At 42.9% G+C, this 14,473-nt stretch overlaps 1 protein-coding gene and 1 long non-coding RNA gene across 2 annotated transcripts; both read left to right on the top strand.

The window, feature by feature from the left end:
* The first annotated feature begins 864 nt into the window (after positions 1–864).
* Positions 865–4,234, top strand: LOC115010587 (uncharacterized). The gene is made up of 2 exons (XR_003832497.1): positions 865–1,040; positions 3,529–4,234. It is a non-coding gene; the product is annotated as an uncharacterized LOC115010587 (long non-coding RNA).
* Positions 4,235–6,889: 2,655 nt separating this feature from the next.
* On the top strand, positions 6,890–14,060 carry LOC115010945 (dynein regulatory complex subunit 7-like). Its single transcript, XM_029435877.1, has 10 exons — positions 6,890–6,908; positions 7,000–7,193; positions 7,328–7,468; positions 8,215–8,433; positions 8,514–8,651; positions 9,459–9,528; positions 10,363–10,491; positions 10,667–10,785; positions 11,059–11,291; positions 13,142–14,060. Exons 1-8 carry the CDS (start codon positions 6,890–6,892, stop codon positions 10,759–10,761), a joined length of 1,005 nt encoding a protein of 334 aa, XP_029291737.1. The 3' UTR covers positions 10,762–10,785; positions 11,059–11,291; positions 13,142–14,060.
* The last annotated feature ends 413 nt before the right edge of the window (positions 14,061–14,473 follow it).

Raw genomic sequence — 14,473 nt, forward strand, 5'->3', positions numbered from 1 at the left:
AAGATAAAATAAGATTTCACTGAAGGCAACTCCAGTGGAAAAATCACCAATAAAAAAGATGACGTTGTGAAGAATCTTTAAAATCTATTTACATGAGAAAGATAAATATTTCTTAATTTGAGAGTAATATTGCATCACAAATGTGTTGTTGTCTCGCTGTTATGTCTCAGAATATCTTAAAAGTAGTTTACAGAAAGATAATTACATGTATGCTGATTAAAACAAGACGTTTATTATTCATCTGCTTTGTTTCTGGGGTTTTATAACAGGGAACTTTTCTATTTTCTGACATTTTATAGATCAGATATGATTAAATTAATAGGTAAGATAATATTGTAAGAATAAAAAATAAATAAATAAAAAAGATGACCTTTAATGTTTTGAAGAATCTTTAAAATATATTATAAAGTGAATTTAATGTTTTTCATATGAGATTTATAGAAACATAATTGTATGTATTATTCTTATGCTGTCACTTTGTTAGAGATGCAAACATGTGACTTTTCTTAAGTGACTGTAACATCTTCTAAGATAAAATGCTAAATCTCCGCTGGTTCCAGCTTCTTAAATATTAAGACTTGATGCTTGTTTTGTCACAAATGATCATGAACTAAATATCTTTTGGTTTTGAAAGTGTCTTTGGGGGAAATGTCATAATGAAATAAAAACTATATCCAATAAAGTAATGTTATTGAGTTTGAATGATTTGTTAAATTATTTCTCACATTGTTGGTTCATTTATTTATTTCATTCGTATGATTATTTATTTCTTGATCTTTTTTAATATTGAAAACTTTCCACAATATTGTAGCTTCAATATACCAGAATGGTCTTTTCCTGACTTTAAACAATGAACGTCCTCGTTATCTACACCGTGTGTATAAAGTTTAATTATCTCTGAGAGCACGTGAAGGCAACGTGTCACACGTCATCACGTCAGGCTGTTACCATGGACACGGAGTACTCTCAACGCTCGAGACGTTAGTGAGCTAAACAGAAAAGATCCTCCAAACAAAACCCGTTAATTTCTGTAGGACTGGGTGAGTACAGCTTTAAATACTTTATATACTTTAATATATATATTTAATAGTTCTTGTAACTTAACGCTAACACAGTTTGTTATTGTAACGTTAGCTTAATTCACATTCCACAGTTATTAACGCTACCGGTGATTTTTACCGGTGTTTCTTGATTGATCTATAGTTGGCTTAAACGTCTGGATCAAGACTGGGCTTTTTAAGAAGAGGTTTGTTATGAAGCTACTTTCACTGACTGTGGTACACAGCCTGATAGTAAAGACAGGTGGATCATATTTCATTTAAACAAGTGTTGATTAAGGGTGAAACGTTTTTTAACAGTTTAGTTGGAATCAGGTACAAGAGACAGGTTGATGGCTTAGAAGAAGAAGTTGAAGTTAGTTGTTGAAGGTCGATGAGAGAAAAGCAGTCTATATATATATATATATATATATATATATATATATATATATATATATATATATATATATATATATATATATATATTTATAAAACGGACATGTCAAATCAAGCAATCTGATTGGTTCTTAGCCGTGGTATAATGAGCGTATATCACAGGTAGAATTGTAGTTACTTTTCACAACAAGTCAGTATCCCTCCGCGGCGGAGAAAAAGCTACAACCGTTACAGCTGTTAAATTAGGTCCGTTTAGAAACAAACTTACAAAGCTTTACTCTGGAGGAGTGGATCGATCAGTGCCTATCTCCAGAGAAGAGAGCCCCTAAAAGACGACATGCAGAGCTACTGAAGAGCAGGTAGAGCAAATATGTTCGCTAGCTGTTAGTGTTGTTGCATAGCAACCACCTCGCACTATGTTTTGTGCAGCAGGCAACGGGGGACTATTTTATTTTGAACATCATTATTTAATAATAAAAACTATTTGAATTGGAGTGTGTATTTTTCTTTCATATTGCCACACTTGGTAACCGTTTTATAAAAGCAATAGCTCACTTCAGACCGTGATATATGGTCATTATATCACAGTTAAGGGGCGTGGTTCGGCCCGACGCGAAGCAGAGATCGACAACCCCCTTATACCACGGCCTGTCGTGAGCTATTGCTTAAATATATATATAATCAGGTTTTACAGCTGTTTTTAAGCTGGTAGAAGATACATCTGTACAGGCTGAGGGCAGGAGGTGATTCATTTAGTCTCTAATAATTATAATTGTATGGTTAAAGAAGCTCATGAAGTCTCACTACTAAGGGATGTGGGAATAGTGAGCTCAGTAGAGCTGTGGCTCTCTGTCGTCCTCAGTGCTGTAAAGAAACCTGGTGTTGTTCTTATTCTCTTCTGTTAATGATGAGGAATACGCTGCTCTGGCATTACGGAGAGCCTTCTGAGATGTTTTAACATTATCTACAGACTAGAAGAGATTCTTCCACCTTGGAGGAACGCCATTTCCTTTCTAGTTTTCTCGACTTCTGCTTCAGTTTGCAGTTTCGGGTTGTGCCGTGGAGCTTTCTTTGTGTCATTAACTTCTTTTTTAGAGGAGCGACAGAGTCCAGTGTCATTCACAGTGAGCCTGCAGCACGATCAACAAGACCATCAATGTCGGGGTTGGGACTAAAGAGTCCTCCGTTACATTGAGACATGGTGTGAATTAAATGCTGATGGAATCACTTCCTTAAATGTAACTACAGCACTATCATAAAGACATCTAGTGTGGGAACTGTTGCCTAGTAACTTGTAGTCCAGGAACAGGACTTCAAAAGTTATTATAAAATGGTCCGATAAAAGAGGATTATGTTGAAAGACTAACAAATGTTCAATGTCATGTGTCAGAACAAGGTCGAGGGTTAAAACAGTGAGTGTGTCTATGTACATTCTGACTGAACACAATCAGATCCAACAATGAGATAAACACAGTATTAAGGCTGTTACTATCGACGTCACATGGACATTAAAGTCATCTACAATAATAACTTTAACTGTTTGAATGTGAAAGAACGAGATCACGGGTACAAGCGGCCAAAATGTGTTTTCTCAGACGGGTGGCGTCTCCCTTAGAGATAGGGTGAGAAGCTCAGCCATCCGTGAGAGACTCGGAGTAGAGCCGCTGCTCTTTTACGTTGAAAGGAGCCAGTTGAGGTGGTTCGGGCATCTAGTAAGGATGCCACCTGGGCGCCTCCCTAGCGAGGTGTTCCAGGCATGTCCAGCTGGGAGGAGACCCCGGGGAAGACCCAGGACTCAGTGGAGAGATTATATCTCCTCACTGGCCTGGGAACGCCTCAGGATCCCCCAGTCAGAGCTGGAGGATGTGGCCCGGAGAAGGGAAGTTTGGGGTTCCTTACTGGAGCTGCTGTCCCCGCGACCCGATCCCGGATAAGCGGTGGACGACAGATGTATGGATGGATGGATGGATGGATGGATGGATGGATGGATGGATGGATGGATAAAATGATTCAGCATCTAATTACATCAAAGATTGTGATGATTTAGATTATTATTAGATTTATTTGACTGTCTTCTCCTGCTGTCCTTCACCAGTCTGAAGGTGGACCAGGCAGACGGGCTGTGTCCAGAGTCCTACAGAATTAACTTCCCCGACGAGAGTCGACTGTTGGCCATCGGCGACAACTTCCAGCGTCAGTATTCACACTTGTATCCCGACCGCAAACCGCTGCTGCTCTGCCCCGTCAACGAATGTGGCGTTAAGGTAAAATTAACAATCTCAATTTACTGGACGAGTTTCTGCATCAACTTTCTTCTCTTTTCCTCTCTCGGGAAGAGAAACGCCACCTCGTCCCTACATCATCAAACAGCCCATATAGGAGACACGGGACAATATGAACTTTATGTCACCATTATCCACAATAACTGATTTACGACATTATCCTGATAATCCTCAAAATATGCATAAAAGTATTGAAAGTCACTAAAACATTCTGGAAATCACTTAACATTGAATTTTGTAAAGAAACAAACAAATATTTTTATTGCATCACAGATAGAACATCTTTTTAGTGAAGTTCAACTTCTTGCATCTCAGGCTCTCTTCAACAACGCTCAATAAATATGTTTAAAAAAATCACACACGTCAAAACAAAAAGAGAATCTAAAATATAAACAAACATTAAATATAAAATATATTTATATAAATTAGACAGTGAACAAAAAAAAAAAAAAAAATTAAAAACAGAACATTCTTAAATAAGGTAATCAAAAGTTGTACATGCTCCTCCAAAGTGCGAAAAAAATAAAAATAAAATCAGGATGTCGTCCAGATAAACAAATACAGAACAATTCAGCAGGTCTCGAGGGACATCGTTCACTAGAGCCTGGAAAACGGCGGGTGCATTGGTGAGTCCAAATGGCATCACCAGGTATTCAAAATGACCAAGGGGAGTGTTAAATGCCGTCTTCCACTCATCCCCCTGCCGTATGCAGACCAAATGGTAAGCATTCCTGAGGTCGAGCTTGGAGAAGACGGTAGCTCCATGTAATGGCTCGAAAGCTGAATTGATGAGGGGCAGGGGATACTTGTTCTTAATAGTAATGTTGTTCAGACCCCGATAATCAATACATGGCCGAAGCGATTTGTCCTTCTTAGCCACAAAAAAGAAGCCCGCTCCCACAGGGGATGAAGATGATCTTATGAGACCAGCCGCGAGAGAGTCCCGGATGTAGACCTCCATGGCCTCTTGCTCAGGTCGGGACAGGTTGAATAGGCGGCTTGAAGGTACAGTCGTAAGGTCGATGAGGAGGCAGAAACAGGGCCCGCTGTTTACTAAAGACCTCTCCCAGGTTATGATAAACAGCAGGAACTGCAGACAAGTTGACTGACTCGGGTTTGGATGTGTGTCTGGTGCAACCCGCTGGGGAAAGTGCAGACTGCAGGCAGGAGGAGTGACAAAAAGAGCTCCAGCTCTTGACTTGACCAGTTAACCAGTCTATGTGGGGGTTGTGCAATTTCAACCAGGGCTGGCCTAGTACTAGGAGTGTGTGGGGAGAAGGCATAACATAAAACCTTATCTCTTCATGGTGGTTGCCTGACAGGATGATATGAAGTGGTTCAGTGATATGAGTGACCTGGGCCAGGAACCTTCCATTCAACCCAGCAGATAGGGGCGTTGACAGAGGTTGAGTAGCAATACCGGCCGAGACCACTAATTGGGCGTCCAGGAAACTCTAATCTTCTCCAGAATCAACCAGGGCTGGCAGGGAGATAGCTTGTTGGTTCACCAACAATGTGGCCTGCAGGGGTCTTCGGTCTTGTGGGGCAGAAGAAGTGGTCTTGCTCGCCAGTATCCCCATCCTTACTGACGAGCTCCCTCTTTTGGTCGCTGGGGACAGGAGGCCAGGAAATGGCCGGAGTGAGCGCAATACATACAGAGTCTCTCCTTGAGTCTTCTGAGACGTTCTTCGGGAGTGAGTCGGGCTCTGCCTAGTTGCATCGGCTCCACAGAAGATAAGTGGGAAGAGGAGACTACCTGGTTGGTATTAGGGTAAACAACAAGAGCTGCACCGAGTCTAGCTGGAGAAGGAGGAACTACCTGAGAAGAAGACAACCCTGAGGACCGACTAGCCCTTTCCCTGCGTCGTTCCCTAAGACAGTTGTCCAATCTTATGGCTAACAACACAAAGTCGTCCAAGTTGGCTCACTCGTCCCTCACTGCTAACTCATCTTTAACAGCATCCTCTAACCCTGTACGAAAAACTCCCTGGAGAGCTGAGTCGTTCCAACCAACCTCAGCTGCTAGTGTACGAAACTCAACTGAAAATTCGGCTACACTACGGGACCCTTGTCGTAAGGCAAGAAGACGTTGTGACGCCTCCCTACCGCTGACCGGGTGATCAAACACTTTCCTCATCTCCAATAAAAACTCTGGGAGTGAAAAACAAAGAGGACCCTGACCCTCCCATATAGCTGAACCCCAGGCTAGACCTCGATCAGTGAGTAGCCCAATAATGTAACTTATCTTGGCCCTGTCACAAACATATGTAGCGGGCTGCTGCTCAAAGACTAGCGAACACTGTAACAAAAAAAACCTACATGTCCCCAAGTCTCCTGAATAACGATTGGGAGTGGGAATGTTAGGCTCACGTGCTGGAGGATGAGGCTAAAGTCTCCAGAGGGTTGGTCGGAGCAGAAGGCGTGAGGTGAGTAGAAACCAGGCTCAGCTGATGTCCCAGCTGTGCCATGTTGGTAGATAGTGAATGAATATTGTTCATTACCTCACGGAGTGATTGGTCATGGCGACCCACGAGAACACCCTGGTTAGCGAGAGCCTCACGGAGCGAGTCAGTGTCTGCTGGGTTCATGTTGGCCAGATTGTTCTGTTATGGGTACGTCCAGAGGAGACCCAGGCGCAGAACACTAGACTCTGGAAACGGAGTAAGTTTAAATAGTTTATTAAAGCAATACTGGCTAGTATGCAGATGGTGAGAGAATAATGGTACAGCAGGCAGGCAGGCAGGCAGGCAGGCAGGCAGGCAGGCAGGCAGGCAGGCAGGCAGGCAGGCAGGCAGGCAGGCAGGCAGGCAGGCAGGCAGGCAGGCAGGCAGGCAGGCAGGCAGGCAGGCAGGCAGGCAGGCAGGCAGGCAGGCAGGCAGGCAGGCAGGCAGGCAGGCAGGCAGGCAGAAGTTGAACAACAAGTTATGCAGTGATCCGGGGTAGTAAAAACAACAACCTGGCGATGAGTGACTGGAAGACCGGGGTAGATAAACTGTGCTGGGATGAGTTGATTGTAGACAGGTGAGCAGATTGGAGTTGATGGGTTGAATGAGATCAGCTGCTGAAGTCTTTGACCGTGCCCCTGCCACATACACACACACACACACACACACACACACACACACACACACACACACACACACACACACACACACACAAAGAGACAGGGAAAACATGGACCGGAAAACACTAGGTATCCAGATGGGACTGTGACACCCCCTGTGTACATGAAGACATGTTTTTCTTTATATCAGGCTCTATTTGTCACTTCTTTACCTTGATAGCAATCTGGACGTTTTCCTCCAGCTCTGTGCTGCAGAGTCAGAGAGCCACATGTTTTGAATGTGCCACCCTGCTGTGCAGCCTGCTGCTCGGGGCCCACTACGACGTTTACTGTGTCAGCGGCTACGCTGTCAAAGAGATGTGTCTGCTGGACCAGAGTCTGCAGGAGTGCCCCCTGCTGGACACAGAGGTCAAGGTCAGTGCTGTGTTCAGTGTTCATGACTGCGTACTGCTGCACATATAAAGAGCGGTAACCAGCTTGTCAGATAGATCGGTGACTCACAGATATGAATGTGTCTGTCTGCTTGTGCTTTGTGTTTGTATGTGCAGAGTGTGATCTCAGAGCAGGAGCCGCAGGAGAACAAATACACAGTGAAACCTCTGAGGGAGCTGAAGAGTAACTTTGTGACGCAGCAGGAGAAGAAGAAACAGGATGCAGAGGCTGCGAGGTTTCAGAAACACAAACTACAGGTAACATGATGTTTGTACTGGTAAAGCAACACTCCACAGTTAGACAGTGAGTCCCTGTGTGAGCTATATACCATTCACAGACCTTGTTCTCAGAGAATGAGTTGAAATTACTCTCAAATATCGATCATTTCTCTCGTGGCATAGTTACTAAAACATTATAAATCATTAGACTGTCATTAATAGATTTATAAACACCATAAAAAGTCATATTGTTGTCAGGAACAGAGAATGTAATCTTGTGCTGTTCCACAAGAGGTGACACATGAAGTCTGCATGGTGTCAAATAACGAATAAGACTCTAAAGTAAACACACAGTAACCGGAGTTCTGAGTTCATCACATTGTGTTTCACAGCTGATCATAATTCAAAAAGATGTTTAATAATATTGTTGCTGTAATAAAAGCTAGAGACACACGTACACAAATAATGTGACGATGGAAATATATTTCATAATTTATTGAAGCAAATATTAGATTAAAAAATACAACATTTCCCTGATTTAACGTGACTTTGTATAAAAGTGGCCCACCTCCAGTCTTCCACTACAGACACAGAGAAAGAGCTTCTTGTTGGTTGAACAGATAGAGATAATGGCGGCTCCGTACACTTCTAATAAAAGCCAAACTGCATGTTCTGACATCGCAGCACACATGAGCAAGCATCCTGAAATAAAGCTTCAAGTTAGATATTAAAGCCTTCCGTCTCTACTCTCCCTCCTTTGACCTTTTCTTTCCCTTTATGAACAGGAGAGTGAGCAGCGACCTGCTGACCCCCTGCGAGGACTGCGGGTGCACTGCTGGGTGCTGGTGCTGTCAGGGAGTCGGAGCGTCCAGGAGAACTTCTTCATCGACCCGCTGACCGGGAACAGCTACACCACTGACAATGACAACTTCCTGGGCATCGAGAGCGTGTGGAACAATCTCAACTACTACGTCAACATGCAGGACTGCAGGAACGGCTGCGCTGTGAGTCCACGACAACTCCACACACACTCGAAACAATAGAGACAATACATCTGAAAGTGTGTGTGTGTGTGTGTGTGTAGGATATGGTGTATGACCTGGAAGACTTAAAGATATGGGAGCCAGTCCTGTTCGGTGCAACCTACAAAAAGCAGCTGATTCTTGATGTGTTGAAGAAAAAGGAGAGTAAGCTGATGAGCAAAATCACCAATGATGTGGAGGTGTGTGTATGTGTGTTTTTCTCTGTGTGTGTATATGAGTTTATACCCTCACCCTATGTAGTAGTTTTGATAGTGGATATTAAGACCTAAAAGTAGAGCTGCAGCGATTATTCAACCGACAGGAAAATAAGCGCCGACTATTTAGTTAATCGATTAATTGTTAAAGTAACTTTTCATGTAAAAATGGCCAAAAATGTTTTTCTGTTTCCACATGATATTAAAGTGAATATCTTTGGGGTTTGGACTGAAAGACGAGACATTTAAAGACTTCATCTTGGACTTGGAGAAACTGGGATGGACATTTTTCACAAGTTTATAAAATTAGACCAAGCGATTAATCTAGAAAATAATCGTCAGCAGGCAGGAAAACACCTTTGAAGATAAGGATGATATTTTTATTAGTGTCAATAAATCCCATTAAAAGATTGAAAGCAGCGGTGAATGTATCGACTAACAAGTATTGTGTGTGTGTGTGTGTGTGTGTGTGTGTGTGTGTGTGTGTGTGTGTGTGTCTCTTCTTCCTCTGGGCCACAGAGCTCCATTACTGTCCAACAACTATTAACACATCAGTGAGCCTCACTGTTGCACTGACATGTTCCTTCAGTACCATGAACACACACACTGCAGTTTATTCTGACTCAACCCCACACACACCGTCCTGCTGCAAACAGGCCTCAACAAACACACTCTTATCACCTGTTTGTCATTATAGGTAACAAGAAAGAAAGAATAATACAATTTACAGCTAAATGAAACTGAAACATGATTTTAGGATGAATGAAGTTCAACACTTTGTTGTTTATGAAGGAGGAGGAGCAGCCCCGAGCTTTTGAGATGCCACGATCCTGGGTCAGTGACATCCCGATCTCAAAACAAGGTAGAGGAAGTCCACACGAGCAGTATTTACCTGATGGTGCCGTGTGCTGATTCTGTACATCACCCTGTACGCTCTTTACCTGTTTGTTTGCAACGTAGTGTTTATTTTATGACATCTATAAAGATGGAGATGTTCAGGATCACAGCTGACAAAACTGACAAAACATTAAAGCATCAAGACAGAAACATGAAACACCTTAATGACTTCTATTCAAATAAAGTGCACACAGACACAGATCAGTGCTGATATCCAGCCGCTCTCTAACGTCTTCTCAGTATATCTTTTAAATAGCATTCAGCATCAAACACAATCCCATAAATATTATAATATTGTATGTCCATCATCCATTTATTGTACGTATGAAATTCCCATTTTAAGGTTTGTGACAAACAATTAGGGAGTGATGGTTTCTCCACCATATAATCATACTTTTGCTAAATGAAAGCTTGCCTCTGGAGCGTTACATAGTCAACAGTTTTCCACTTGTGGGTAAAATATGCTGTTATCTTCTCCATTTTGTAAATGTCCATTGTAATATCCATCCGTGAATTAATCCTTAATTAATCATTAAATGAATAAATCCTTCTTGAGATATGAGTCCCAAAAATAAGGTCTTACTCTCCAGGGGCATTATAGACATTATGTATCGCTCTCCACAAATATTTAATAACAGGGCAATCCCAGAAAACACGGAGATCATTTGCATTTAGATTTCCACAGTTTCTCCCGGGGGAGTTAGCGTCACAGTGGGATTTCCAAGAGGGTGTAATAAAATACACAAACACATGATGCTGTAAAACCTCCACAAACTGCTGCCTCTGCGTTCGTCTGCAGACCTGGAGACCTGCTGGCCGGGAACACAGAAGGTGACCCAGTACAGAAAAGCAAAGCTGGAGAAGTTTGCACCGAACCTGATGTCAGACGGGCTGATCACACGACTGACTACATACAAAGACCTGAACTGTGAGTGTTCAGGAGAAACGGATGACTTCTAAAGAACAGTTCAGTTGTTTTCAGCACAAAGAGACAAGCTGTGTGTGTGTGTGTGTGTGTGTGTGTGTGTGTGTGTGTGTGTGTGTGTGTGTGTGTGTGTGTGTGTGTGTGTGTGTGTGTGTGTGTGTGTGTGTGTGTGTTGAAGGCACTGATGTCGTCATGGTGAAGGAGTGGTATCAGCACAGTCACCATTGTGTTGCCGCGTTCAGCCAAAGATACAACAGAAATGTGTTGAGATGAACATCTTTGAGATCATTACTTTAAGTAAGAATGCAGGACTTTGACTTGTTACAGAGTATTTCTACACTGTGGTATTACTGCTCCCTCACTAGGTATCTATTTACCTACCAACTGAATAACTACTATATATTAAAGACATTTAAAATGGCCTTTGACAATGTCGTTCAGTTTCAACAGCCAAAAAACACCTTTTTCTGACAAAAGTAGAGTTGAATACGTCCAAGCAGGCTAACACCTTCAGGAAAGCCAAACACGTGTCTGTGACGTCCTTTGTCGACCATTTCTCTGCCGTTGCAGGAGCGTCTGGATGCGGAGGAGCAGCGGTGGCTGCAGGAGAAGGAGAAGGACATCCTGGCTCCTCTCCTCATTCGGCTGGACAACACAGAGACTCTGAGCGCCGAAGACGCCAAGCAGCTCCACCAGGACTGTTTGGCCGAGTTTAAACAGAGACTGGTGGAGCACGCCGACCTCATTCAGGAACGCTATGAAAAGTTAGCATCGCACTGGTTCCCTCGACAAAAAGCCAAAAGGTATTTTTCCATTAGACTTTGAATTATGGCAGAAAATAAGTTTATTATACTTACACCTTTAGTTCAGCAGGATAATCTCCACATATTAACACCACTTTGATGATTTCTAAAGCGTAGATGCAATCACTAGAAGTAAAAAGCTAACGTTAGGCTACAAACAGACTGCACACCGGTCACATGACTTCACGTTACCACCACTAAACTAAAGGGGGCTTGTGTTCACAACGTTGTCCATCCATCCATCGTCTACCGCTTATCGGGGGTCGGGTCGCGGGGGCAGCAGCTCCAGTAAGGAACCCCAAACTTCCCTTCTCCGGGCCACATCCTCCAGCTCTGACTGGGGGATCCTGAGGCGTTCCCAGTGAGGAGATATAATCTCTCCACCGAGTCCTGGGTCTTCCCCGGGGTCTCCTCCCAGCTGGACGTGCCTGGAACACCTCGCTAAGGAGGCGCCCAGGTGGTCCTTACTAGATGAACCACCTCAACTGGCTCCTTTCAACGCAAAGGAGCAGCGGCTCTACTCCGAGTCTCTCCTGATGGCTGAGCTTCTCACCCTATCTCTAAGGGAGACGCCAGCCACCCGTCTGAGAAAACACATTTCGGCCGCTTGTACCCGCGATCTCGTTCTTTCGGTCATGACCCAGCCTTCATGACCATAGGTGAGGGTAGGAACAAAGGTCGACCGGTAGATCGAGAGCTTTGCCTTCTGGCTCTGCTCTGTTTTCGTCACAACGGTGCGGTAAAGTGACTGTAATACCGCCCCCGCTGCTGCGATTCTCCGGCCAATCTCTCGATCCATCGTGCCCTCACTCCCGAACAAGACCCCGAGGTACTTGAACTCCTTCACTTGGGGTAATGGCTCATTCCCTACCCGGAGTAGGCAATCTACCGGTTTCCTGCTGAGAGCCATGGCCTCAGATTTTGAGGTGCTGATCCTCATCCCAACCGCTTCACACTCGGCTGCGAACCGATCCAGTGACTGTTGAAGGTCACAGACCGATGATGCCATAAGGACCACATCATCTGCAAAGAGCAGCGATGAGATCCTCAGGCCACCGAACTGCAACCCCTCTCCTCCACGACTACGCCTCAATATCCTGTCCATGAACATCACGAACAGGAGGCTATCGGTGAGAAAGCGCAGCCCTGGCGGAGGCCAACATTCACTGGGAACGAGTCCGACTTACTGCCGAGTATCCGGACACAACTCTCGCTTTGGGCGTACAGGGATTGGATGGCCCTCAAAAGTGACCCCCTCACCCCATACTCCCGCAGCACCTCCCACAGTATCTCCCGGGGGACCCGGTCATACGCCTTCTCCAGATCCACAAAACACATGTAGACCGGATGGGCGTACTCCCAGGCCCCCTCCAGGATCCTTGCGAGAGTGAAGAGTTGGTCCGTTGTTCAAGACGGAATCCGCATTGTTCCTCTTCAATCAGAGGTTCGACTACACCGACTACACAACGTTGTGTAGTGTCATAAGCCACCTAACCTGTAAGACATGTAAAAGCTTCAAAATTCACAAGTGGGGTATTTACTGACGTACTTTATGTTGAAGAACAAAACTTTAAAATCTTTTTATCTTGCGTTAACCACATTTATTTCAGGCCTCTACCCAAAAACCCATAAAAAGAAACGTTGACTTTGAGAGAACCAGAAGTGGTCAAATGCTCAGTCCTGCACCACTCTATAAAATGTATTTATTTTTAACATTCTAACCATTCAAAGTCATATAATTATGAAAAAGCATCACTCTGCTCGCTGTTACTGCAGAAGATTAACGGCAAGCGTTTTGGCCCAAAAGCAAAGGGTGTGTGTATCTGATTATTCACGTGTGTTTGTTCCAGGCACAAGGAAGCAGCTCCTCAAAAGTACCAAACTCTTGATTGGAAGCTGAAACGAGACCCTCGACTGGCCCCTCACCTGCTCTGCTGAGTCACCTGAATGTTATACATGTGCATACTTTCCTCTAGAGAAGGATTTAGAAATCCTCCTTCGCACATGCCCATGTGTTCGGAGCACAACATGCTGTGCAAATAAACCTGCAGAAGCAACTTGATCTGGTGCAGTCGAGCTACAAAGCACATTAAAGATATTTCTATTGGAGGACTGGAGTAAATATATTATCTCTATTATCTGTACCCCAGGGACAGTCTCATATCTGAGGCAGCTGCTGTATGAAGAGCTCGACACATTATTTTATATTCCTTTCTTCTTTATATATATATAAGAATAGCAATCAGAAAATCTAAACGAATCAAATGCAACAACGTCATGAATTGAATTGCAGACATTCAATGCCTTCCATTATGGATGTTTCCGAATAGTGAGACAGGCAGCACACATGTATTTATAAATGTATTTTATTTCACTTCAAACATTAAAAACTACTTGTAAATAAATAAATGTTAAACAAATGATAGTTAAAAACAAATTCACAGCAATGTATCGATATAAAATAACTGACAGCTTCTTCAACAGGTCAGCGTGTTTATTTCTCCTTAAACATAAAACACTATAAATCAATCTAAACAAGAACAAATGAACAAATAAAATGATTTAACGTTGGAATAATATATCTGTTTTTAAAATGTAGAGCTGTACAGTTTTGTGCAGGTACATTCTGCAAGGAATGTGCAAAAGTTCACAGTATAAAGAATAATAAAGTCTAAATATATCAGATTATAACATCTCGTAGGGTCGTGAAGCCTTCTTCATTTAAAGGGGTATAAGACACCACATCGTTGGCCTCTATCTCTGGATTTCATTCATTTCTGTGAAGAAAACTAAATTGTTATCTTTAAATCTGGATTAATATTTAATATTTTAAACCTCACAGGATAAAGACACGGTGAAGAACACAGTCTGTTATATTCACAGAGTCGTTGTGCTAAACAGTCTCGTCCAGCATTAGAACAGTTAAAACAACCAAAGAGCTAATAGAAGAATGGTCGAGCATCAGGGTGAAGAAAACACAGAATAAAACAACTAAAACAAAGTACGTATATTAAGTATTTATAATTGTTAAAATATATATATATATATATTTAAACATAATACAGACAGAACATTGTATTAAAAGTACCTAATAATAACAGGAAACCTCATCTCTGATGCAACATTTTACCCAAACGTCCTGCAGTTATTGCGTTCACTATTTGGGTTATTGTACAGTTAAT

The sequence above is a fragment of the Cottoperca gobio genome, chromosome 7 (genome assembly GCF_900634415.1).
Source record: "Cottoperca gobio chromosome 7, fCotGob3.1, whole genome shotgun sequence".
Classification (NCBI taxonomy): domain Eukaryota; kingdom Metazoa; phylum Chordata; class Actinopteri; order Perciformes; family Bovichtidae; genus Cottoperca; species Cottoperca gobio.

Excerpts from the sequence above, each read along its gene's own strand:
- LOC115010945 (XM_029435877.1), top strand. Across the intron at positions 8,434-8,513 it reads ACTGCAGGAACGGCTGCGCT|GATATGGTGTATGACCTGGA; the intron begins GTGAGTCCACGA and ends GTGTGTGTGTAG. Across the intron at positions 10,492-10,666 it reads TACATACAAAGACCTGAACT|GCACTGATGTCGTCATGGTG; the intron begins GTGAGTGTTCAG and ends TGTGTGTTGAAG.